Source organism: Phycodurus eques, chromosome 1 (genome assembly GCF_024500275.1).
Source record: "Phycodurus eques isolate BA_2022a chromosome 1, UOR_Pequ_1.1, whole genome shotgun sequence".
NCBI lineage: Eukaryota > Metazoa > Chordata > Actinopteri > Syngnathiformes > Syngnathidae > Phycodurus > Phycodurus eques.
The window spans coordinates 33,296,388-33,324,088 of record NC_084525.1 but is presented as its reverse complement, the minus strand read 5'-3'; the positions used below and the strand labels follow the sequence as shown (position 1 = coordinate 33,324,088).

Genomic DNA, 27,701 nt, shown 5'->3' with positions numbered 1-27,701 from the left:
TTTCAATAAAGTACAACCAAACTCAGTTTTGCTCCCGCTGCCTTTTTAAAAACATTGTTTTAGCGTGCATGCATGCTACCGTCATGCATGCATGCTACTGAAAATACGGTAATATAATTTTGCAGGGTGCACAAAATTGAAAACATATGAAAAGTGGTTAAAATCCAGTAAAAAGTCTCTGCGACATCTCGGTAGGATATATTCCAGCCACCAGAGGCCTTAAACAGATATGTAGGTATAAGAAAGATGCTGGATGAAGCATCCATTTTTCCAGGTCATAGTAGTGGTATTAGATAGACAGTTGACAGTTGGACAGGGCTCGGTCAACCGGGAGGATCTCAGACTAGAGCCGCTGCTCCTCCACATCGAGAGGAGCCAGATGAGGTGGCTGGGGCATCTGATTCGGATGCCTCCCGGACGCCTCCCTGTTGAGGTGGAGGCGTCCGGGACATGTCCCACCGGGAGGAGACCCCGGGGACGACCCAGGACATGCAGGGGAGACTACATCCTTCGGCTGGCCTGGGAACACCTCGGGATCCCCCCGGAAGAGATGGATGAAGTGGCTGGGGAGAGGGAAGTCTGGATGTCCCTGCTAAAGCTACTGCCCCCGCGACCCGACCTCGGATAAGCGGTAGAAAATGGTTGGATGGATGGATGAAGATAAAATGTAAGATGCATTCGGCAATAATATAACATACTAATAGTGCCCTGACTGGAGGATTAGCTTGTCAATGAGTCAAACCCGGAGCAATGAAGTAGCCCGCCCTCTCCTATCAGACAGACGGCATCAATATGTTGACCAGGCGGGAGGTATGCCAAGAGTTACTGAGAGGTATGTCTTTAAAAACTACAAGTACAATCCAAAACGGTGAAGTTCGGAATGTACACATTTTTCACCAAACATAACAGACAAGCAAATCACAACATTATACTTTGTTCGTCATTTGAAGGCCCATTCTGTGTAATTAATTTGTTAGCCTGTTCCTCAACTCTGTCAGTACCAATAGTTAGTTAACGTTAGCTTAGGGGCTTTTCCACATTTGCATTTTCTACATTTATTTATTGATCCATCCATTTTATTTATCCTCACTAGGGTCATGGGCTGCTGGAGCCTATCCCAGGAGGGAGGCGGAGTACACCCTGAACCGGTCGCCAGCCAATCGCAGGGCACATAGAGACAAACAACCATTCGCACTCACATTCACACCTACGGGGAATTTAGAGTCTCCAATCAACCTACCCCGCATGTTTTTGGGATGTGGGAGGAAACCGGAGTACCCGGAGAAAACCCACGCAGGCACGGAGAGAACATGCAAACTCCACACAAGCGGGGCTGGCATTTGAACCCCGGTCCCCAGAACTGTGAGGCAGATGTGCTAACCAGTCGCACACCGTGCCGTTATTTATTTATTTATTTATTTATTCATTCATTCAAAAAGACAAGTTTTTCTAATGTCCTGGCATTCAGGCGATTACGTTTTTTAAATGCAGGTTCTCCAGCTTTAGAGAACATCCGTTCACATGTCTTTTGAGGACATTTTATTCACCATGTGCTACGAACATTGTACTGTTTATACAACCCCAATTGCAATGAAGTTGGGACGTTGTGTTAAACATAAATAAAAACAGAATACAATGATTTGCAAATCATGTTCAACTTATATTTAATTGAGTACACGACAAAGCCAAAATATTTAATGTTCTAACTGATAAATTTTATGTTTTTTTTGCAAATAATCATTAACTTAGAATTTTATGGCTGCAACACGTTCCAAAAAAGATGGGACAGATGGCAAAAAAGACTGAGAAAGTTGAGGAATGCTCATAAAACACCTGTTTGGACCATCCCACAGGTGAACAGGCTAATTGGGAACAGGTGGGCGCCATGATTGGGTATAAAGGAGCTTCCCTGAATTGCTCAATCATTCAGAAGCAAAGATGGGGCAAAGTTCACCTCCTTTGTGAACAAGTGCTTGAGAGAATTGTCAAACAGTTTAAGGACAATGTTCCTCAATGTACAATTGCAAGGAATTTTGGAATTTCATCATCTACGGTCCATAATATAATCAAAAGATTCAGTGAATCTGGAGAAATCACTGCATGTAAGGCCGAAAACCAACATTGAATGCCGTGACCTTCGGTCGGCGGCACTGCATCAAAAACCGACATCAATGTGTAAAGGATATCACCACATGGCCTTATGAACACTTCAGAAAACCAAAGTCAGTAAATACAGTTTGGCGCTACATCCATAAGTGCAACTTGAAACTCTGCTATGCAAAGCAAAAGCCATTTATCAACAACACTCAGAAACGCCACGGGCTTCTCCGGGCCCGAGCTCATCTAAGATGGACTGATGCAAAGTGGAAAAGGTTTCAAATTGTTTTTGGAAATTGTGGACGTCCTGTCCTCCAGGCCAAGAGGAAAAGAACCATCCGGACTGTTATGGACGCAAAGTACAAAAGCCAGCATCTGTGATGGTATGGGGCTGTGTTAGTGCCAATGGCATGGGTTACTTACACATCTGTGAAGGCAGCCATTAATGCTGAAAGGTACATACAGGTTTTGGAGAAACATGCTGCCATCCAAGCAACGTCTTTTTCAATGGACACCCCTGCTTATTTCAGCAAGACAATGCCAAAACACATTCTGCACGTGTTACAACAGCGTGGCTTCGTAGTAAAAGAGTGCGGGTACTAGACTGGCCTGCCTGCAGTCCAGACCTGTCTGCCATTGAAAATGTGTGGGGCATTATGAAGCGTAAAATATGACAACAGAGACCCCGGACTGTTGAACAGCTGAAGCTGTACAAAAGCAAGAATGGGGAAGAATTCCACCTACAAAGCTTCAACAATTTGTGACCTCAGTTCCCAAACGTTTATTGAATGTTGTTAAAAGAAAAGGTGATGTAACACAGTGGTAAACATGACCCTGTCCCAGCTTTTTCGGAACGTGTTGCAGTCATAAAATTCTAAGTTAATGATTATTTGCTAAAAACAATAAAGTTCATCAGTTTGAACATTAATTACCTTTCTTTGTAGTGTATTCAATTAAATATAGGTCGAACATGATTTGCAAATCATTGTATTCTGTTTTTATTTATGTTTAACAAAACTTAATTGGAATTGGGGTTGTATATGTATTTACTTCAATTTTACTTTGTTTTACTCTGCTCTCTGCAGGCAGGTCAGCATTGCAAATAACCTACTTTTCCTGGAGAACTTTCAATGAATAAATAAAAAATACATGACTTCATGAGCATCTCTTAGTGAGTTTAAATACAGCAGTGAGACGTATTTGTACATGTGTTTGCGTGAGAAAAATAAAAACAGATTGTACATTGGAAATATTTATTTGTGCACGTACAAACACATTCTAAAAGCCGGGTTTCATGTCCTGTTCTTGCACAATGGCAAACGTGGCATTTTTACACAAGCTGGAGGAGCTCTTGCCTGGAAAGGTTTTTTATTTTTGTTTACCCCCGTGACTGATTGGATTGGACCATCAGAGGGTCCCCGCTGGCCAACCTCACGCCCCTCAACCTCGGCCGAGAAAGACACACATGCTTGCTCGGACTCAGACTGCTGTTCCTTAGCGGAACTGAGTCAGCCAGTGGTGGACCTTCCTGCCGGGGCGGTGACAGATCTTGCCACAGGCCCGTGGCGGCAGTGAAGTCCGCCACCGCAATGTCCGCCGCCACCACGCTCGATCGGTGATTTGAAGTTTTGCTTTTCAATGTATTTTAAACCTCTCATTTCGAGCCATGCGTAATGCCGCATCCAGTAATGGTGGCTCTGTGAATAAAAAAGTAAACGGCTACAGAGGTCTGTCAACCAATCTACGTTCGTCAGCACAACTCACCCCCTCAAAGAGTTCTTGGTAGCTCTAGGAAGACCCTACCTACTCGGAAGAACTACAGTAATTAATCCAGGGGGAACCTTCTGTACCTTGGTAGTTTTTTTTTTCGGTGGGGACACAGGGGAAACTGAAAGGTGCCTGCGGTGGGAAAGCCCCTCTTGATATAATACAAAGTTCAGGGTAGCTGATGTGAAAAGAAGACACTGACAAAAAGAGTTATGATAAATGTAATTGTGGTTTGAAACAGTGAATTAACAATTGAGGGAACAAAATAGTAATGTTTTCAAAATGGAACAATTTTAAGTTAAAAACAGTTCTCTAAATACATATGTTTTTGTTTTTTTTAGTAAATTTGACTTTAAAATAGCAATTGGAATAAATACAGTCTTAAAATTAATGAGAATTTAATTTAAAAACAGCCTGCTATTAATGAATATAAAATATGCTTTTTAAAATGAATGTATAAAGGTATTAATGACAAGATAAAATATAAAAAAACGGCACTTATGATGATATAATAACAATAATAATCACCATCATCATCATAATAATAATAGACTTAATATTGAAATAAGCACAAAACATCAAAATATGTCTTTCTTTTCAAGTTCCCCGGTTATGGACGCTTGTGACACTCACTGTTTGTGCCCTCCAGAGCCAACTGGAGACCCAGATTTCTTCCTGGGTTGAGGACCCAGTGGTTGCTGGTGGCCGTCACATCGAAAACCAGCCAGCCCTCCTCTGCGGCCCAGATGACTCGTGAGTCCAGGAGAAAAAGGTCAGACTCTCTGGGCAGAACACAGAAGATTAGAGTGTGACAACCAAAACGATCACAAGGAGCAGCAGAGGGATTTGAAGGAGTTTCAAGCAAAGAGGGGGCGCTCCAGATGGCGAGGCCCGGGGGAACACTTCATTTCTTTGATTGACAATAATGGCTTTTTAAAAGACTGGTCCATGCATACACTACACACAGTCCATCACTAGCTGAAGTTTTGTGGCAACGAGTACAATAAAGTCAAAAAGAGGAATGACAGCGAAAGTCAGAATGAAAGCTAGAAGGAAGAAAATAGCTGTGAAAAAAATATGTAAGAAAAATAGTAGAAAGACTGGTAGTAGTAGAAGAGTTAAATGCCCTTCATGTATCCCGACTTATTTTATAACCAGGCAGATAGTATGTCACAGAACTCTGATTCATTCATGTAGACTAGCCTGCAACTGTTTTGTTCTCTAGGACGCTTTGGTAGTGTTTGCAGAAAGCAGGTCAATGACCTAAGTGGCAGCTTTTGATAGTCTGCATACTGAATGTGTGGTTCTCCTGGAGAAGCTTTAAGATCATTGCTGTAATGTATGCTTTCTTTCTTTTTTTTTTAACTAAAAGGTAGAGGATGCAGTTTTCAAACATCTAGCAAGATTTGAATGTAGCCTCACTTCACTGCCAGTCCCTGCCCACTCTTGTCTCTGCCCAAAGAAATACCCCCAGCTCACTAACGCACGCATACGACAGCTACATTGCTAGCATGGTTTATTCATGATGGAGTATTGATAAACACGAAATGTTACAGTGATTGCAGCCATATGCAGCCGTGCACGTACCGTGTAGAACACCACCGTTACATACTTTATGTTTACCTTTGATTAGTCTTGAGAGCTGCCCAATTCCTTCTTTTTAACTTTTTTTGCTAACTGGAGTTAAATAATTCGGCCAACAAACTAGAATAGTCCCCTTTGGGAAAGTCTACATGTGGGTGGGGGTGTGCATGAGAAAATGATTGATAGACCATTTGATCAGGCCTCCTGTCTCTACAGTCTCTGATTAGCAAGTTTTCCCCACACCGAGTCGGTTTTGAAATAATAATTAAAATTAAATTAGAGGCATTAGGCCTGTCACAATAATTACTATACCGACTTATCTTTCGATAAATAAAATGGACACGATAGTTTTTTCGGACTCGATAAATTGTCATTGTTGTGCAGATCACACAGTAAGTTAACAGGGTTGGACGGCTGTGTCATTAGCCGATAGTGGGCTCATGAAACGCCGGCGGGCCGGTACACTATTGCCGGTGTTGGCTCCGTCCAATACTCCACAGCCTTGCTCCATAGGCAAGCACGTAGATTCACAAAACAGAGACTCTTCAGGGAAAGTTAACTGTTTGTTGTAACGAGCTAACAAGCTAGCCTGCGAGCTAACAAGCTCGCGAGTTGAGCTAAACAGCTCGCTACACATCATTTATAACATCAGCGCTTCTCTACGCGTTGTCATTAGCCGGTAGTGGGCTCATGAAATGCCGGCGGGCCGGTACACTATTGCCGGTGTTGGCTCCGTCCAATACTCCACAGCCTTGCTCCATAGGCAAGCACGTAGATTCACAAAACAGAGACTCTTCAGGGAAAGTTAACTGTTTGTTGTAACGAGCTAATGAGCTAGCCTGCGAGCTAACAAGCTCGCGAGTTGAGCTAAACAGCTCGCTACACATCATTTACAACATCAGCGCTTCTCTACGCGTTGTTGTTGTGTTAGTCCCCAATTAATACAAACAAAGGAACGTTAATTGTATATTAAGCATAACCTCAGTGGCACACGTTATTCAGCCAGTAGTTGACGACAGCAAACGTCAATGTATATTTCATTGACAAGTGAAGGGCTCGTTTTCAGCGGACCAACCACACATAGCCAGGTTTACATGGAGGCTTTTTTGTCATTCTGATTAAAATCATTCCGATTGTCCAATCTCTGGTCAACTGTTTACATGTGACGTGATATATTCCGAGCGAGTGTATACATGATGTGCACTACATTTAATCGGAACAGCCGTGTGACATGCGCACTTCTTCGTGAACATCACATCATTGATCATGATGGAGGTCCGTCGTCTATTCAGCACAGTAGTTGGGATTGTTTTTATACATTAATTTTAAAAAAAAAACAACGCTTGATTATAAGTGGTTAACAACAAGATCTCCGTCGCATACGAGCCCCGTCGGGAACCGCCATATTTAAGCCATGTGTAAACGATGACGTCACTTTGGATTTACGTTGAGACGAAGCATGTGCAGACAGAGCTTTTTCCTGCTCTGAATAGCGAAAATTTACTTCTGAACAGTTTGGCAAAAGAAATATTCCACCCCTGTGAAACCGAATGAAATTCCATCCACATTCGGCCTGTTTATTACGATTGAGGTTTTTATCTGGAGCAGTTTCATTCAGTTTGGGCTTCTAAACCGATTATAATTTAAATAGAAGGCTCCATGTACACCAGGCTGGTCTTGCAGCTCTTTATTCATTATTTCAGACCCAGACCCAAGGGGATCCATATCACAGAGTAAAGAAAAACAATTTAATAGAGAAACAAGAAAGAAAATATTTGGTCATACACATATTTTTAACATAGATGACAAAAAGTGTTTTTTTAACTCCTTTTTAAAGTTGCTAATCCTACTTTTATGTTTTTACATTTTAACAATGTATTCATCACCTGGAAAGATGGAGCACCAGATGATTAAGAAAAGAAAAATTCAATAATGACAATTATGCATGTTGATATGACCCGTTGATATGACGTCAGTCTCTACTGTATATTTGTACCAGAGGTGGGACCAAGCCATTGCTTTGTAAGTCACAAATAAGTCTCAAGTCCCTTAAGTCCCGAGTCAAGTTACAAGTTGAGACAGGCAAGTCTTGAGTCAAGTGCAAGCCATAGACTTTGACTTGCGACTTGGCTTTGAGTTCAAAGTCTAGGACTTGCGACTTCCCTTGAATTGACTTGCTCTTTGTTCATACTAGTACATACCATAACACATTTTGACACAAAACCAAAACTATTTACCTGTCAGAATGTTCCTCCAGCACTTGGTAGATGCTGATGCGAAAAGTTTCATTATCAAAACGTTCATGAATGAAGTCTTTATAAATACGAAACTCAGCAGCAGTGACCGCCTCGCCCTCAGGAATCTGGGACAGGTCAAATCTGAATTCTCGATGATGCCGCCGCACTGGCAGGAATTCCTTGTCATGCTCCACTGCAAGAAGGAAACAAAGATTCAGAGATTGTTGATAGGTGACCCATCATTGCATCACATGTAGATAAGGAATTTGTTTGACAGTTTATGACAGTTATTGGGAGTGGCACAGTGAGCGACTGGCTGGCACATCAGAATCAGAATCAGAATCATCTTTATTTGCCAAGTATGTCCAAATCACACAAGGAATTTGTCTCCGGTAGTTGGAGCCGCTCTAGTACAACAGACAGTCAATTTACAGAACACTTTGGAGACATAAAGACATTGACAAAAAACAATTGTGCAAAAATATGCAGAGTCCTCTAGCACTTAGAGCAGTTCGAATTACTAATATTGCAATAGTCCGGTGCGATGACCATTGTGCAAAGGGCGCTGAGACTTCAAGGAGTGTATGCGGTTTAAAGTGACGAGTAGTGCGATCATCTGGGACAATGTTGGTTGTGCAAATGTTACAGATACTCCTCAATCAGTGTGCAAATGGAGCAGATGCTACTCTACTCTGAGTGGCCAGTATATGCAAATAGTGCAGCATGGCGAGACAACTACAGTGAGTGCACGAGTAATACATAATTGGCCCCACAGAAATGTGACAACGAACTCAAGTCAAAAAATTGCCAGCTTGTTGTAATGGAATTATAGGTTAGGTGTTTAAGAAGTTGATCGCAAGAGGGAAGAAGCTGTTCGAATGTCTACTAGTTCTAGTTTGCATTGATCGGTAGCGCCTACCTGAGGGAAGGAGCTGGAAGAGCTGGTGACCGGGGTGCGGAGGGTCCGAGAGGATTTTGCACGCCCTTGTCTTAGTTCTGGCAGCGTGCAAGTCCTCAATGGTGGGTAGGGGGCTACCGACAATCCTTTCAGCAGTTTTGATTGTCCGTTGCAGTCGGAGTTTGTCCTTTTTTGTAGCAGCACCAAACCAGACTGTGATGGAAGAACACAGGACTGATTCGATGACCGCTGTGTAGAACTGTCTCAGCAGCTCCGGTGGCAGGCCGTGCTTTCTCAGAAGCCGCAGGAAGTACATCCTCTGCTGGGCCTTTTTGAGGACAGAGTTGATGTTGGTCGCCCACTTCAGGTCCTGAGAGATTGTAATTCCCAGGAAGTTGAAGGTCTCGACGGTTGACACAAGGCAGCTGGACAACGTGAGGGGCAGCTGTGGCGAAGGATGCCTCCTGAAGTCCACGATCATCTCTACAGTCTTAAGCGTGTTCAGCTCCAGGTCGTGTCGGCCGCACCACAGCTCCAGCCGCTCCGCTTCCTGTCGATATGCAGACTCGTCACCGTCCTTGATGAGGCCGATGACAGTGGTGTCATCTGCAAACTTCAGGAGTTTGACAGTCGGGTTCGCTGAGGTGCAGTCGTTCGTGTAGAGAGAGAAGAGCAGCGGAGAGAGGACACAACCTTGGGGCGCCCCAGTGCTGATGCTGCGTGTGGATGAGGTGGCCTCCCCCAGCCTGACCTGCTGTGTCCTGCCCGTCAGAAAGCTGTAAATCCACTGGCAGATGGCAGGTGAGACACTGAGCTGGAGAAGCTTGGTTGAAAGGAGTTCAGGGATGATGGTGTTGAATGCTGAGCTGAATTCCACGAACAGGATCCTCAGCGTAGGTCCCTGCACTGTTGAGGTGTTCTAGGATGAAGTGCAGTCCCATGTTGACTGCATCATCCGCAGACCTGTTCGCTTGGTAGGCAAACTGCAGGGGGTCCAGCAGGGGACCTGTGACACTCTTGAGGTGGCCCAGCACGAGACGTTCAAAGGACTTCATGACCACAGATGTCAAAGTGACAGGCCTGTAGTCATTCAGACCCGAGATTGCAGGTTTCTTGGGGACTGGAATGATGGTGGAGCGTTTGAAACAGGATGGAACTCCGCACATTTCCAAAGATCTATTGAAGATCTGAGTGAAGACTGGAGCGAGCTGGTCCGCGCAGACTTTGAGGCAGGATGGGGACACATGGTTCGGGCCTGCCGCTTTGTTAATCTTCTGTTGTTTGAAGATGCGTCTCACATCCTGTTCATTGATGGTTAACGCAGAAGTCAGAGGTGTGATTGTGGTCGCGGGTGCGGCCTGGTGGGTGTGTGGTGTGAAACTGTCCTTTTCAAATCTGCAGTAGAAGGTATTCAAGTCGTTGGCTAGTGTGCTATTGTTCTCAGCTTGGGGGGATCGTCGCTTGTAATTAATCATCGATTGGAATGCATGCCAGACTGATTTAGAGTCGTTTGCGCTCAACTGTTTTTCCAACTTTGCTGCATGGTTCCTCTTTGCAATATTAATTTCTTTAGTCAGCTGGTTTCTAGCTCGATTATACAGGGCCCTGTCCCCGCTCTGATATGCGTCCTCCTTAGCTTGGCGAAGCTGCTTAAGTTTAGCAGTGAACCTCATAGTTCTGAGGACCTGGGTTCAAATCCGGCCTGCCTGTGTGGAGTTTCCATCTTCTCCCCGTGACTGCGTGGGTTTTCTCCGGGTACTCCGGTTTCCTCCCACATCCCAAAAACACGCACGGTAGGTTAATTGAAGATTCTAAATTGCCCATAGGTGTGAAATAGAGTGCGAATGGTTGTTTGTTTCTATGTGCCCTGCGATTGGCTGCCAACCAGTTCAGGGTGTACCCCGCCTCTCGTCCACAATTCACTGGGATAGGCTCCAGCATACCCGTGACCTTAGTGAGGATAAGCAATGTGGAAAATGGATGGATGGATGACAGTTACTGGTTATAATTAGCTCATTGTTGCTGTTCAGATGCTGGTGAGTGCCACATTAATCACTATCAGCTCTCCCAGCTAACATGCATATTGGGCGTATATAGCTGTCAATGAGTTAAGCACACATGCAGAATGCACGTTGTCTTGATGATAGGGGCCTTATTAAGCAGCATCTTGTGATGTTCCCCCCCTCAGCCCCAAGAGAGTCATCCACTCCACCCCTCATCTGGTTCTCTTGAGTCGAGAATCCATGTTTGGACTATCCATCCATCCATCCATCCATTTTCAACACCGCTTATCCTGGTTAAGGTCACGGTGCGCTGGAGCCAATCCCAGCTGACTTCAGTTGAAAGGCAGACTACACCCTGAACTGGTCGACTGAACTCAGTCGCAGGGCACATATAGACACGGACAACCATTCGCACTCACATTCATACCGTCACTGAGTGGGAACTGAACCCACGCTGCCCGCACCAAAGTCAGGCGAGTGTACCACTACACCATCAGTGACTATGTTTGGACTACATAGTTCCAATCATCTCCACAACACTAACCACCCCATTGTAACCCCCTCAGGAAGTGACCCCCCCACATCACCACCACCATCCCTAACACGTTCCTCTTATATCCCAGCAGGATGTCCCAGGGTTCAGGACCTCAAATCTCAACATCTCCACCCACTTGTCTGTCTGTGATTAACTATCAGGAAGACCTCACACACACCCACAAACACTTTGGATCATCTCTTCCCAAATTTAGGATCTGAACCCAAAATGTAGTCCTAAATCAGCTTTTTGTTAATTTGCCAATTGTCAGACTAAATTCAATCCATAAAGTCATCCACTTTCTATGTCGCTTGTCCTCGTTCGGGTCATGAGGAAGCAGGAGCATGTCCAAGCTGACTTAGGGCGAGAGGCAGGGTGCACCCTGGACTGGTTGCCGGCCAATCGCAATTCCTGTTATCGTGCTGTGTACAACACAAATGGATAAGTGCTATACAGTATGTCATTTTAAATCACAATACATTAAGGTTAGTTTGTGTCCTGGGCAGATTTCACATGAAATTTGAGTCTTGAGCTAAAAAATGTGCAATGAGTTGAAAATGTTTAATTTAGTTTAACATGAAACACTTTTTCCGCGGCACGGTGGACGACTGGTTACAGCGTCAGCCTCACAGTTCTGAGGACCCGGGTTCAATCCCTGGCCCCGCCTGTGTGGAGTTTGCATGTTCTCCCCGTGCCTGCGTGGGTTATCTCCGGGCACTCCGGTTTCCTCCCACATCCCAAAAACATGTGTTAATTGGAGACTCTAAATTGCCCGTAGGCATGACTGAGTGCGAATGGTTGTTTGTTTCTATGTGCCCTGCGATTGGCTGGCAACCAGTTCAGGGTGTACCCCGCCTCCTGCCCGATGACAGCTGGGATAGGCTCCAGCACGCCCGCGACCCTAGTGAGGAGAAGTGGATCAGAAAATGGATGAAACACTTTTTAGTGTGTTTATTGTTTGTGTTTAGTGGGAGTAAGAGACAGTTATAAAATAAAGGAATAAAGGAATCAAAATAGGATGGAAGGAAAAATACAGATGAAGAATGAAATATACTTGAAAATACGACCTTAAGACAGAATCACCAAGGGTCAGTGAAAAAAAAAGTGTTTTTCATATATGAGAAGCCTCAACACCTCCAATGTTGTTTGCAATGCTTGTAACAAAAGATTCTGCATCTTAAAATTATCCTCAAAAATTCTGCCAGTAGGTGTTTAACATTTGCAGTACATTCATTTGCAAAGTATCAAAAAATAAATAAATATTCCCCATTTAACTTTCCCTATCGCCTGATCTTTTGCTTGACCCCCTCTCTGTTGATTCAAGCTCCACCCATTAAATATTCTTTACTACTCAATGACTTCCTTGGCAAAACACGTGCAGAAAAAACACAGCGGGATTTATTTTTCAAACTGACATCACACTCACGCTCAGGCACATAAACACCCCAGCTTAAAGAGAATTTCTGATGACAGCGCATGTTCTAAAGCAGCTGTTACCGATATGAATGCGGCATGATGTCAGTATTACGCATGTTCCACTACACATGCCTGACACATGCCTGTGCAGAGTTGTTTTACTCTCTGTGCACCTGCTGCTCCCTCTGAGCTGGTTGCTATGATGTTATTCCATCCAGCAGACTCTACATCCCGTTTCTTTTGTCTCTCATAAATAGGTCAGCATTAGTCGGACTCAAAGAGACTCTAAATGTGTATTTGCACCTAAAAGACTGTCTGCACCTCAAATATCAACATCTATCATCAAGAGTGGCTATAAAAAGTCAACACACCCCAGCTCAAATGTTAGATTTTTCTTGATATAAAAAAATAGCCCGATAAAGAATGTAAAATATTTAATCTTTTCGAGTGGGGAAATAAAAATAAACAAATTAAATAATGTGGTTGCACAACTGTGCACACTCTTAACTTGGACGTGGCTGTGTTCATAATTAACCAATCACATTAAAACTCATGTTAAATACACCTGCAACCATTTAAAGTGCCTCTGCCTCTGATTAACTCTGAATAAATTTCAGTTGTTCAAAAAGAAACCTTTTTTCAGTTGAGTTATACAGGAAATATATTAATATTATATTAATATTGGAAAAAGTTTTTAAATGTATATTCTCTCTCTCTCTCTCTGTATATATATATATACATATATATATATGTATATATATATATATATGTGACAAGGTAAAGATACCCACTCCTATATATACCTATATATACACTCCTATATATATATATATATATATATATACAGAGAGAGAGAGAGAGAGAGAGAGAGAGAGAGAGAGAGAGAGAGAGAGAGAGAGAGAGAGAGAGAGAGAGAGAGAGAGAGAGAGAGAGAGAGAGAGAGAGAGAGAGAGAGAGAGAGAGGGCGGCACGGTGGCCGACTGGTTAGAGCGTCAGCCTCACAGTTCTGAGGACCCGGGTTCAATCCCCGGCCCCGACTGTGTGGAGTTTGCATGTTCTGCCCGTGCCTGCGTGGGTTTTCTCCGGGCACTCCGGTTTCCTCCCACATCCCAAAAACATGCATAAATTGGAGACTCTAAATTGCCCGTAGGTGTGACTGTGAGTGCGAATGGTTGTCTGTATGTGCCCTGCGATTGGCTGGCCAGCAGTTCAGGATGTACCCCGCCTCCTGCCTGATGACAGCTGGGATAGGCTCCAGCACGCCCGCGACCCTAGTGAGGATAAGCGGCTCAGAAAATGGATGGATGGATGGATATATATATACATATGTATGTATGTATACATGCATACACATACATATATACAGCGGCTGACATAGGTATTTAACACGTCACCATTTTTCTCACAAAATAGATTTCTAAAGGTGCTACTGACATGAACATTTCACCGAGCTTTGACATGCAAGGAGGTCTAAATCGTACTTCATTCGAAAATGGGGGAATAGTTTACTGTGCAGTGCACTCACATCACTATAACTGAGAAGTACTTGTTTATATGTTCATTTCTTTCGACTCTTCAACCTCCCCAGTTGTAGATGTGTACAGAATGTAGGGCATCCTTTCTGTAATTTGCCTACTGCAACAAATAAAAGTATGGAACATGGAATAGGTTACAGTTTTGCAGACCCACCTCACAGTTCTGAGGTTTGGCGTTCGAATCCATGCTCCGGCCAGTCAACTGGGATAGGCTCAAGCTCACCCACAATCCAAGTGAGGATAAGCAGTATAGAAAATGGATGGATGGGTGGAATTGGTTGCAGGAGTTGTGTGGATTTGCTTCCTTGGAACAGCCAAGGTGTCCTTAACAAGGATCCAAACCCACCCCATCACGGAATCTCTGGATCTTTTTTTTCCAATTATTGTGAAAACTAATACAGTCCATGCAATGTCACACCAGAAGCAAAGGTAGGAGATCCAATTTTCCTCTACACTTTTTCAACATTGTGGTGCTGATTTATTTGCCGAAAGTAAGTCAGAAAAATAAGAGGAGAAAACAAAAAGCTCACAACTTTAATTATATATTGGCATCTCTGTTCCCTGGTTTCCCCAGCACAGGTGCACTCCCTTTGAGAAGACGCCACTTGGGATTTTCAGCTGCAAAAGCAGCCGAGCCGCCCTCTCACCTCTCGAACAGCTGAATTCTCTGATGTCTCTGAAAGAGACGAGGCTTTTGCATCTCCACAAATGTCAAGGTATGAGTTTGTGTAGTTTGAGACAGCGTTAGATGTGAGCAGAGCTATAGCCTAACCGCATACCTGCTCTGACAATAACAGTAGCATCAATAGATGTGGGAGCCACACTTTAAGAAACATTAATGACTTCCCGTCAGAGGAAGTGTTTAGCCATTACACCGCCTGTGCTACAAACACACACGCATGCACACCACAAACAAGGTAAAGATACCCACTCCTACTATGTACTGTAAACGTGTCGAGGGTCCACATCTTGCACACACATGCATAAAGTACCAAAAAGTAGTGTCTGTGAAGCAGACAACCTTGTGCGTCACAGCACAGTTAGACAATCATTATGGGTTTCTGTAATCCATAATTACAGATGCAACAACAAATGTATCTGCACATGCACACACTCACAAATACACAAAGTACACACACACACACACACAGAGTGAGATACTTTAATCATTTAGTCTGGTGTCTGATTAGCTTTTTATACAAGCTGCTGATTAAGCGGCATGAGCCCACATCATTGGACATGACCCAGCCACATGTGTGGCACAGTAACGATTATAAATGGTGAATTGGTGGTCCAAATGGTCCAAGCATCTGGTCCCAACACATGGTCCAAATTCAATTCCAGATGTAAATGCACCTGGCAAGCATCGTGCCAAGTAATCTTCGTCAAGATACCAACAAGTGAGTTCTATCATCAACGTCCAACGTGTTTCTTCTAAGGACCTGTATGTCCATCACAAATTGGGCTGTAACGATACACCAAAGGATTTGATTAGTATCTCGATTATTATATGATATTTTTATGAATAAATTAATCAAATAAATATAGTATTATTATAATATAATTTATTATTATATAGATATTATAATATACAGTGGAATCTCTTGTTACGAATTGAATTTGTTCCGTGAACCCATTTTCGAACCAAAACATTTGCAAACTAAGGTTATCTTTCCCATTGAAATGAATGGAAATGCAATTAATCCCTTCCAGTGGCAGAACAACACTATATTTACCTTCTTCCAATTGTCTGCTTAAAATTAAATACTGTGCAGTATAGAAATGGGTGAAAACACAATTTATGATGATGAAATAACAGTTGCGGCACGGTGGGCGACTGGTTAGAGCGTCAGCCTCACAGTTCTGAGGACCCGGGTTCAATCCCATGTTCATTGCACGTTGCATGTTCTCCCCGTGCCTGCGTGGGTTTTCTCCGGGCACTCCGGTCTCCTCCCACATCCCAAAAACATGCATTAATTGGAGACTCTAAATTGCCTGTAGGTGTGAATGTGAGTGTGAATGGTTGTTTGTTTGTATGTGCCCTGCGATTGGCTGGCAACCAGTTCAGGGTGTACCCCGCCTCCTGCCCGATGACAGCTGGGATAGGCTCCAGCACGCCCGCGACCCGAGTGAGGAGAAGCGGCTCAGAAAATGGATGGATGGATGGAAATAACAGTTGCTTCGCTAGCATATCACTGTACAGTGTCTTAGCCTTTTTGGGAATAGTAATGTTTATGTTGACAGGGGTTACTGCCTGCCTTAAATGGCCACCAAGTCACGCAGTGCAGCTCAGATTTTGTGTTGCATTGGGGGATGTGGTGGCCATTTTAGGTAAAAAACTAAGACACCTGAAGCACAGAGCCACTGATATTTATGTAGCATGAGAAAATGCCATGCCAAGACTGTTCATAAACCAAAAGGTGTGTAAACCGAGGTAATTTTACTTAAAATATGACTGTACAGTTGATAAAGATTTCATGGTAGTTTGTCGTTTGTTTGACGATAGAATTATTTATGTTGTTTCCCATGGGAAAAAAAATTATTTGAAGTCAACCAGTATCTCAAAATGGACTATATTCTACTTTTAAGGTTCCACTTTCCAGTAAAAGGAATGCTAAAATAAGCCACACAGATATGTGGTAACGGTACATCTATTGGAGGTTAAAACAAAATGTTGACTGGTTCTCATCTTCAGTCAGTGAGAATAACTTTGAGAGGCACATTAGAGCAAGTTATTGATGAGACATGAGCTGTTTGTTTTGTATTAACTTTATAATAATACAAATATCGACTATAGTCAATGTAGAATTTTCTGTCCTTTCCCTTTTTCCTGGTTCACCCCTCCCTTGTCTTACCCAAGACCCAAGAAGCATCCCAGACACCTCGGCCTCCGGAGCAACAGCAGACAGATCTGACGGTTCACATTAGCCCAAGTGTCTGCTCAACACCATCACACCCCTCAATAGCACCTTGAACACTTCCGCTGCATGGCAGGGGTCCAGGGGGGATCCCACCCCTGCCACTGCTGCACTTTGGCTTCGTCGTCACCCCCTCACTCTTTTAATGCTTTCCGATCCCTAGAGATGTCTGTTCCACAACATCCCTGTGGAGTTCATTAAGTCCAACAATACAGCTGATTCCCACAAGATCAGTTATCTACATTTGATCAGCCAAATGTAGATCATTTTCTGATGGGAGGAATTGGAACATTCACAAGCCATGCGCATTTGATTGACACAATATAACGATGCGCCTCTTTCTTCCTCTCAGTTGCCTTGACAATGTTTTAATTACAGTCCAGGGAAAAACTTGTAGTCATAGTTTCCAAGAGCTTGGGGAAGAAATAGGGATTGCATAGAAGGGACAAGTTGCTCAAGATGTTTATCCTATAAAGCTTAAAGAGGGTTTGATCTCTGGGCTAACCACAGTAGGGCGATTACTATGTCAAGAAACTTCCTGCCCGCTGCTGACTACTGATGACATCATGCCTGTGTGATGTATTTATACTGGTAAAAGGTCAATAGAGTTTCACGTTAGAACTTTGTCACACTTGACAATCATAAATTAACTCGCTGCAGCATGTGTGCGTGTATTCACATAAGCGCATGCACGTGTGTGTGTCCGCCTGAGGGCGTGCACGTGCCACTTCAACTGCATGTGTGCAAGTTGAGGCAGTAACCACAGGAAGAAGAGTCTTTTACTTGTGGTCAAATCAAACCTTTATGGGTTCTCTAGCCTGCAGGCCGTCTGCGGATCACAGGTTTTGGCCTTTCTTGTCTCTCAGCACAGTCATCAAACATACTTTCCCTCTGCAGCCATAAAGCACAGTGCGAGATTCCACCTCATGCTTCACTGGGCATCACTGACCAAAGATTTACGGTATACTCCATATGTAACAGCCTGGAACTTAGAGAACTTGTTGGGCTACTGCTTGTTTAAAGACGGTCAAGTGCAAACATGCTTCCACTACCCTGACTGATATTTGCAAATAAATAAAAATTATGGAATTACATCCTCTTAGTTTTTTGTCTCTGTTAACCGTGCATGTCCTAGGTTATGGGTTTGTAATGCATTTGTAATGCGTCTCACGCTGAAAATAATGGCAACATTTTGGAGAGATGTGGACTCGAGTCACGTGACTTGAACTTGAGTCAGATTCGAGTCATGAATTTGATTACTTTAGACTCGACTTGACAATATGTTAAAAGACTTGCAACTCGACTTGGACATGAACAGCAATGACTCTTGACTTCACTTGGACTTGAATCCATTGACTTGAAGAGACTTGCTTCTTTGCAAGCACTGCAAAGCACTGAGAAACCAACACTTTGTAACTTTTTCTTTCACAGCTACATGTGCAACGTATTGTTTTACTACAAGAAAATATGATAAGTGACAACCTAATGCTGAAGGTCTTAATTATTATTTATTAGGTCGAAGTGTCCCACACCATGATTGCTAATGTGTAGTTAGTACCTATTATTTTTAACAGTTAACACCCTGTTGGGCAAACAACACACACTACCTAAAGTAATGGTTTTATTAAAAAAAAATAAAATAAACATATTTCAACATAAATCTACAATAAATGTGACAGCTAAATAAGGTATATATCCCAAGAACGACTGTTAACAGACACAGAAACGACAATGAGATTTAACATTAACTCATTCACCGCCAGTCCTCCATGTTAACATGGATATGTGAATTCAACAGCCGGTGAATAAATTTAATCCATCCATCCATTTTCTTTACCACTTATCCTCACTAAGGTCGCGGGCTGCTGGAGCCTAGCCCAGCTATCTTCGGGTGGAAGGCGGGGTACACCCTGAACTGGTCACCAGCCAATCGCAGGGCAGATATAAACAAACAACCAATCGCACTCACATTCACACCTACGGACAATTTAGAGTCTGCAATTAACCTACCACGCATGTTTTTGGGATGTGGGAGGAAACCGGAGTCCCTGGAGAAAACCCACCCAGGCACGGAGAGAACATGCAAACTCCACACAGGCGGGCCGGGATTTGAACCCCGGTTCCCAGAACAGTGAGGCAGATGTGCTAAACAGTCGTCCACCGTGCCGGCGAATGAGTTTAAATTATTGCAAAAAAACATCCACATTGCATTGTGGGAATCACGTGGTTTGACGTCACGTATGCTTGTTTAGGTTAGCATTAGCAGCTAGCTGGGTGAGCAAATAGTTACACCGTGGGCCGGCCAACCGTTGTCTGGGCTTCCTGTTGATTACAGTCTGCTTAAGTCAGTGTCGTGTCAGCTAGCGTCTTCGACATGAAACTACATTCTTCGTCATGTCCTTTTCGTCGACTCTTTTTGACGTAATATTTTTACATTATGCCCCCTAGTGTTCCAACTGAGATATCACAGTTGGAGAAAATCGTACCTTTATAACAAGATGACAAACTTGTGTTGCTCTTTGTTTTAATTTATGTTTTTGATATTCACAAGAAAAGTTTAAACTGAAATCTATTTATATTTATGTTTTAAATTGCCTCACGAGAAATGTTTGTAGACAAGAAAATGCAGTTTCGTGAAATGGCTGTAGTGAACACTTTTTTCCAGAAGAGGCACGAACATAAGGTGACCTACAAGAGCGGAGGTAGAAGCACGCAGCAACAAATGCAAAGTAGAATGTGACATATTTTTGTCTGCAGTGATGACCAAGATTGTGTGAGCCAGTTCCTTTAACGCTCTGTAGTATGTTCCCACCATACGGTGTTTGCACCTCCCACTGTGGATTTGTGTATTATTGCCATTTTTTACCTAATGATGTTGTGATCCGAATTATTAGTTTGTGCGCACTACAGCCAATGTTATTAATCCATCCATCAATCCATTTTCTTCCGCTTAGGTGCTGATTATCATCCCAGCCGCTTCACACTAGGCTGTGAACAGCTCCAGTGAGACCAAGGGACACGGTCAAATGCTTCCAAGTCCACAAAACACATGTAGACTGGTTGGGCGAATTCCCATGCACCCTCGAGGACCCTGGCGAGGGTGTAGACCTGGTCCACTGTTCCACGGCCAGGACGAAAACCACACTGCTCCTCCTGAATCAGAGATTAGACTTCGCGAAGGACCCTCCGCTCCAGCATCCCTAAATTGACCTTACCAGGAAGGCTGAGGAGTGTCATCCCCCTGTAGTTGGAACACACCCTCCGGTCCCCCTTTTTAAAAAGGGGGACCACCACCCCAGTCTACCAATCCAGAGGCACTGTCCCTGAAGTCCACGCGATGTTGCAGAGGCGTGTCAACCAGGACAGCCCCACAAGATCCAGAGCCTTTAGGAACTCTGGGCGAATCTCATCTACCCTCGGGGCCCTGCAACCGAGGAGCTTTTTAACCACCTCGGTGACCTCAACCCCAGAGATAGGAGAGCCCACCTCAGAGACCCCAGACTGCTTCCTCATGGGAAGGCGTGTTGGTGAAATTGAGGAGGTCTTCGAAGTATTCTCTCCACCGACTCACAACGTCGCAAGTCTAGGTCAGCAGTGCCCCATCCTCACTATACACAGTGTTGATGGTGCAGTGCTTCACCCTCCTGAGACGCCAGATGATGATATTATTTGCCCAAAATAAATTACAAATATTTTTATATTGAACATGCTCGTGCTGAAGGTGGACGGCGACCGATGTCAAATGTTGGATCAGGTAGTGTTAGCTAGCTAGCCTGCTAGCTTTTTTGCTTGGGAAAGTAAGCAGAGGTCCCAGACAGCGAGGATTTACGGCCCCAGACATGCAAACCAACTCGGGTTATACCTTTTCCCACTGTATGTTATGGATCCTGATTGAAGTGACCATCTAAACAAAAAAGAAAACCTTCTGGAGGGAGAAACGACAGCTTCCATAAGCACTCAGCCATAACCCATTGCAGGGCAGTGCTGAGGCAACACTTCTTCATAAAACTAACAATAAACACTCAAAGTACTCGTCAAATAAAGTTTCCCTAACTGGTTTGTTATTTCAGGTAGTGATAATCTATGTCCAAGGGTCCATTTCCCTGTGTAAGATTTTTTTATATGTATGTACTGTATATATAACAATTTGTATATGTGTATATATATATATATATATATATATATATATATGTGTGTGTGTGTGCGTGTGTGTGTGTGTGTGTGTGTGTGTGTAACACTTAGATTATATATTATTATTTAGATTTAAGATTTTATATTTAGATATATAACGTAGATTTAGTTTTTATATTTAAATTTACATTTAAAATTTGGATTTAAGATTTATAGTTAGATATACTGTATATTTAACATTTACATTTCATATTTATGTTATGTATGATATTTACATTTAACATTTTAATATTTAGGTGTAATATTTAATATTTTGAGTGAACTATTTAAGTTGACAAAATAATTTCTAAATGTGCAAAAAAGTGGCTCTCGAAAAGTCACACCAGTTTTTTTTTAAACACTGTTTTAAGCCAAATGTGACAAAATGTTGCTGTTATTTTCAGCGTGAGCCGCTTTGCAAATTGCACCCCATACTAGGTTGCCCAATCTGTTCTACGTTATGGCCTTCAGACTTGACCAGGGAAAGATGTTTTGCAGAACGTTATAATGGATAAAGTTGTCCACCTGCTTATTGTATCTTTGATCTGTTTGCATGATCGAAAAAGATTTGCAAGACCCAGTGTTTATGAAATTGAGGGTGTTTCTTATGTTTCATGTTTTTCATATTGGTGTTGAGATGTTAAAAGTAACAGCATTGAATCTGACACAGGAAGAATGATTATTAGTTCGGCATCTCATGATTTGCAGCATTGAGGTAAAACAGAAGCATACAATAATCAAAAAGACACTTATTGACAGAACATATACAACACAAGATATTTAATGTTCAAACTGATAAACTTTATTGTTTTAGCAAATCATCATTGACTTAGAATTTTATGGCTGCAACACGTTCCAAAAAATCTGTGACAGGATCATGTTTACCACTGTGTTACAGCACCTTTTCTTTTAACAACATTCATTAAACATTTGGGAACTGAGGACACTAATTGTTTCCCATTCTTGCTTGATGTTCAGCTTCAGCTGTTCAATAGTCCGGGGGCTCCGTTGTCGTATTTTACGCTTCATAATGCGCCATACATTTTCAATGGGAGACAGGTCTGGACTGCAGGCCGGCCAGTCTAGTACCCACACTCTTTTACTACGAAGCCACACTGTTGTAATACGTGTAGAATGTGGTTTGGCATTGTCTTCCTGAAATAAGCAGGGGCGTCCATGAAAAAGACATTGCTTGGATGGCATCATATGTTTCTCCAAAACCTGTATGTACCTTTCAGCATTAATGGCGCCTTCACAGATGTGTAAGTTACCCATGCCATCGGCACTAATAGCCCCATACCATCACAGATGCTGGCTTTTGAACTTTTCGTCCATAACAGTCCGGATGGTTCTTTTCCTCTTCGGCCCGGAGGACACGACGGCCACAATTTCCAAAAACAATTTGAAATGTGGACTCGTCGGACCACAGAACACTTTTCCACTTTGCATCAGTCCATCTTAGATGAAATCGGCCCAGAGAAGCGGGCGGAGTTTCTGGGTGTTGTTGATAAATGGCTTTTGGTTAGCATCGTAGTTTCAAGTTGCACGTAATGCCGAACAATATTTACTGACATTGGTTTTCTGAAGTGTTTCCGTTCCCATGTGGTGATATCCTTTACACGTTGATGTCGGTTTTTGATGCAGTGCCGCCTGAGGGATCGAAGGTCACGGGCATTCAATGTTGGTTTTCGGCCATGCCGCTTACATGCAGTGATTTCTCCAGCTCCTTTTATACCCAATCATGGCACCCACCTGTTCCGAATTAGTCTGTTCATCTGTGGGATGTTCTAAACAGGTGTTTGATGAGCATTCCTCAATTTTCTCAGTCTTTTTTGCCACCTGTCGCAGCTTTTTTGGAACGTGTTGCAGCCATAAAATTCTAAGTTAATGATTATTTGCTAAAAACAATAAAGTTTATCAGTTTGAACATTAAATATCTTGTCTTTGTAGTGTATGCAATTAAATATTGGTTGAACATGATTTGCAAATGATTGTATTCTGTTTTTATTTATGTTTAACACAACGTCCCAACTTCATTGGAGTTGGGATTGTAGTTGACATTTGGGAGAATTTCCATGTTAGGATATAACGGTAATAGTGTGAATATTAGGTATTACAGATTTCATTTATTTGAAAAATTTAAAACATGTATATCGGAAATGTAACAAACAAATGAACATACATATATATTAAACAGAAATAACAATATAATGTTAAAAAGAACATAAACATATTTAAATACAGTATCTACATTTTAACTGGAAAGTTGTAAAAACCTATATATATTTTTTTTTTGCTTCAGCCTCATGTCGTTTTTGTTCATATTCCAATAAAACGAACTTTATAATTGCATTTTGTGAAAGTTGTCATTTTGGTACAGTGCTTGTATGTATGGAGTTTTGTGTGCTGTTGAAGAAGACGTTTGTGTTGTTGCGTCCCTGTGGAGGAATAGGCGTCCAGTTATTTATAACACTGACCAGACCTCATCTGTGTTTAGTAAACCCGATATCAAACGAGGACATTTAAACACGAAGCTAACGGCTTCACAACGGTGCTTAACTACCGTAAAAGGAAAGTGAACGTCACCATATATTCAGAAGCGACATTACTAGCCACCCTACATTAGCTGCATAGCTTCTGACTGTGACTTAGCTGTCTAATAAATCTTTCTCGGAGTTCATAAAATGCAGTACATTGCAGTGAAGTCCGTTTTATGTCAATTTGTCACCATAGTCTGACGGTAGACTAGCGATGTGCGAGCTTGTCATAACGAGACGTTTACCAACAATTCCCAAATCATAAATGATATTTACGTTGTCATGAGTATGAATATCAATAATTAATCACTTACATTTACTTCCTTGAATCACTGATGGTGTAGTGGTACACTCGCCTGACTTTGGTGCGGGCAGCGTGGGACCAGTTCCCACTCATTGACGGTGTGAATGTGAGTGCGAATGGTTGTCCACATCTATATGTGCCCTGCGACTGACTGGCGACCTGTTCAGGGTGTAGTCCGCCTTTTGCCCGAAGTCAGCTAGGATAGGCTCCAGGATTTATTTCCTTGTCCATTCCACCATCTTGTAACCAAGCTCTTCGCCTGTCAGCGGGGGCGGAGTGCCATACCCATCGCTTTCAAGTGAGCTCCCCGACCACACTTGGGGTACGGTCGGAAATATACTCCAATAGCGCTCCTACACTCCGGAATGTTTGGAAACTCAGAGCGTTGTTCGAGTGTGCCGTTCGGGTATTCAGAGAGTCAGAGTCTGAGAGTGCTATAGCGCACTCCCGTTGCTCTGACTGAGGAGACAGGGTGGCCGAGCATCAGGCAGGGCGAGATGTTCACAGGAAGAACTGACAAATTCAATATGGCGGACGCACGGAGTAGTATTCCTGCCTGCTTTGCCTCTCCAAACACTGCAATCTCAGAGCGCAGTGAGAGCGTCAGATTGAATTTCCGAACGTACCCTTGGTTTCAAGGGCTATACACCCCTTTGTCTTAGCCCTTCCCCCTAGGAATTCGCATACCCCTTCGTTCTCATGTACACGCAAAACCAAGGGATGGAATGAAGGGGAAGGGCTAAGTGTACTGTAACTGCTTTGTGCTCAAGGCAAAGAGCTACTTTGTAAACAAACACAGTGAAGTTCAGCCTCTGGCTTTAGACATCCTGGCTAGCGATATGTTTTTGGTGATATGGCAATAAATAAAACTTGCTCTCGTTTGTTTTTCATAGCATAATAATTCAGCCTGATAATGTAATTTGTTATAGTTGTACTTATCTGCATCTTTTAAATTCCTAAAAAGAATAGAACAGTGCCAACTTGCCTTGGTATACTGTTGGTGACATTCTGTGGCTGTATTTTGTGAAATTGTAATTTATAATTTTACCATATTTATTTTTGTACACACAGCTGTAATGTTCATGCCTTAATAAGGTGTTCGCATGTGTAGTTATGTTTATAAATATGATATTGTCACTGTCAGGAGGAAAGCTCCTATGTCCAAATCTTATATTTTTTTCACATATCAATACTAATGGTCATGTCCCAGACAGCTGCACGGTGGACAATTGGTTAGAGTGTCAGCCTCACAGTTCTGAGGACTGGGGTTCAATCCCCGGCCCCGCCTGTGTGGAGTTTGCATGTTCTCCACGTGCCTGCGTGGGTTTTCTCCGGGATCTCCGGTTTCCTCCCACAGCCCAAAAACATGCTTGGTAGGTTAATTGGCAACTCTAAATTGCCCGTAGGTGTGAATGTGAGTGCGAATGGTTGTTTGTTTGTATGTGCCCTGCGATTGGCTGACAACCAGTTCAGGGTGTACCCCGCCTCCTGCCCGATGATAGCTGGGATAGGCTCCAGCACATCCGCGACCCTGGTGAGGAGAAGCGGCTCAGAAAATGGATGGATGGAAATGTCCCAGACAAATGGCTGTGGTGTCCTTGAGCAAGACACCGATACCCTGTACTGCTCCCTGGGCGCTTAAGCTGCCCCTGCTCCAGAGTGTTCCACTAACAAGTGTGTGTGTTCACTGTGATGGGTAAAATGCTGTGACACTCATATATTTAAATCGGGTGCTCTCCATTTCTTCTGATCATCCTTGAGATGGTTCTATACGGTCATTGGAGTTCAGGTGTGTTTGATCATACTGATTGGACTTGATTAGGAAAGCCACACACCTGCCTGTATAAGACCTTACAGCTCACGGTGCATGTCAGAGCAAATGAGAATCATGAGGTCAAAGGAACTGCCTGAAGCGGCCATTTTTTTGCGGCCCTCGGCATATGCTAAGAATAAAATTTGACACGGCCCGTAACGTTATTGAAAAAAAAAAAAAAAAAAAAAAAGGTGGAGGGAGCAGCATACAAATTGTGGGTGTCAAAAGCAGTGGGATTCCATCCATTCATTTTCTGTACCGCTTATCCTCACTGGGGTCGCAGGCGTGTTGGAGCCTATCCCAGCTATCTTCGGGCGAGAGGCGGGGTACACCCTGAACTGGTCGCCAGCCAATTGCAGGGCACATAGAAACAAGCAATCCTTTGCACTCGCATTCACACCTATGGGCAATTTAGAATATTAAATCAACCTACCACGCATGTTTTTGGGATGTGGGAGAAAACCAGAGTACCCGGAGAAAACCCACGCAAGCACGGGGCGAACATGCAAACTCCACACAGGCAAGGGTGGGATTTGAACCCCGGTCCTCAGAACTGTGAGGCAGATGTGCTAACCAGTCTTCCACCGTGCCACCAACAGTGGGATTGTCACACCAAAATCCTCAATGGTTGAAACGCCCCTGAAAACTTATTTTTCTAATACATTGGTTTCATACAGAGCTTTTTCTAGATATGCAAAGATGCAAATAAACTATTTACAACTAAAATAGAAACAAAATTGTCTCCATAACGCCCAGGTGAACAACGATAATTCCATGTCTGAAGCCAAAACGGTTTCCTCCACTTTCTGCTCCATGCCAAGGTCCAATTTGTGAAAATATCACATATTTAAAAAGTTTCAGGTTATTACAGTTTGCTGCTGTTTTGGTTCTTAATCGGAAGTCGGTTGCTGATAAGTGCTGGGGTGGCTCTGTTTTAGTGGATACAGGGCAGTGGGGGTACCCCAAAACACTGAAAAATCCTAAACTATTTGCCTGTCACCTTTGACAGATTGCTGTGACATAGAAGTTTTTTTAAAATAACTAATATATAATTGCTTGATGGACTGGTTTTAGCATGTTTAATAAAGTCAAAGAATCTCAAAGTGGCCCTTATATCCATAGATTTTTCTGTATATGGCCCTGGAGTAAAACTTTTGGACATCCCTTCTTACCGTGTCTTATTGTACATTCATATTTTGTGTTACTAATTAAAAGCTGATGTTTCAAATCATGGATGGGCTCAAATTAAGTAAATTACTAACAATCTGGTTGAATTACAGTAGATGTGTATAAGCCATAATTAACAGCAAACTGCACTAACAGCCCCTGCTGTGACAGTGAATAAAAAGAGAAATATAAAACTGATTCTTGAAAATACTACACCGACCAAACCAGACTGTCTGGAACAGGTATCTCAGACAGCAATGGCTGGCCCTATTATGAGTATGAGTATGATGATATTTGTGTGATTGATCATGCAGCAAAGATAGCTGCTAATGCTAATGCTAATGCAACAAGCCCCACCAGTGATCGGCAAACTAGTATCTTCTTGCCATGGTGAAGGGAAAATTAATACGCAAGCTCTCAAACTAAAAAATGAGTTAATATATTGTAAGGGATATTTTTAGATGGTGAATGGCTCAAAAAAGCTAGCCAAGAACGAACGCCCCCACTGCCTCCCTTTTGCTTTTGTAAGCTAACGTGATGTCAAGCAATGCTGTACCCAGAATGCAATGCGCCATACAACACTGAATTATTGCGATAATTAACATTCTTGTTAGGTTAATTCTTGTCGTTTCTGTGTTTGTGCTACCATTAGCTCGTTAAATGTGTTCTTTATTTAACTGTCACATTTATGGTTGATTTATGTTGCACTGTGTTTTTTAA

The 27,701-nt window shown here is 42.8% G+C and overlaps 1 protein-coding gene across 1 annotated transcript in view; it reads right to left on the bottom strand.

The window, feature by feature from the left end:
- bmp7b (bone morphogenetic protein 7b) overlaps window positions 1–27,701 on the bottom strand; it is a 51,159-nt gene that overhangs the window by 7,347 nt on the left and 16,111 nt on the right. Inside the window, exons 2-3 of the mRNA XM_061689126.1 lie at window positions 7,686–7,878; window positions 4,498–4,646 (exon numbers count right to left, since the gene is read on the bottom strand). Of these exons, the coding sequence (XP_061545110.1) occupies window positions 4,498–4,646; window positions 7,686–7,878 (342 nt within the window). The remainder of the gene's footprint in view (window positions 1–4,497; window positions 4,647–7,685; window positions 7,879–27,701) is intronic.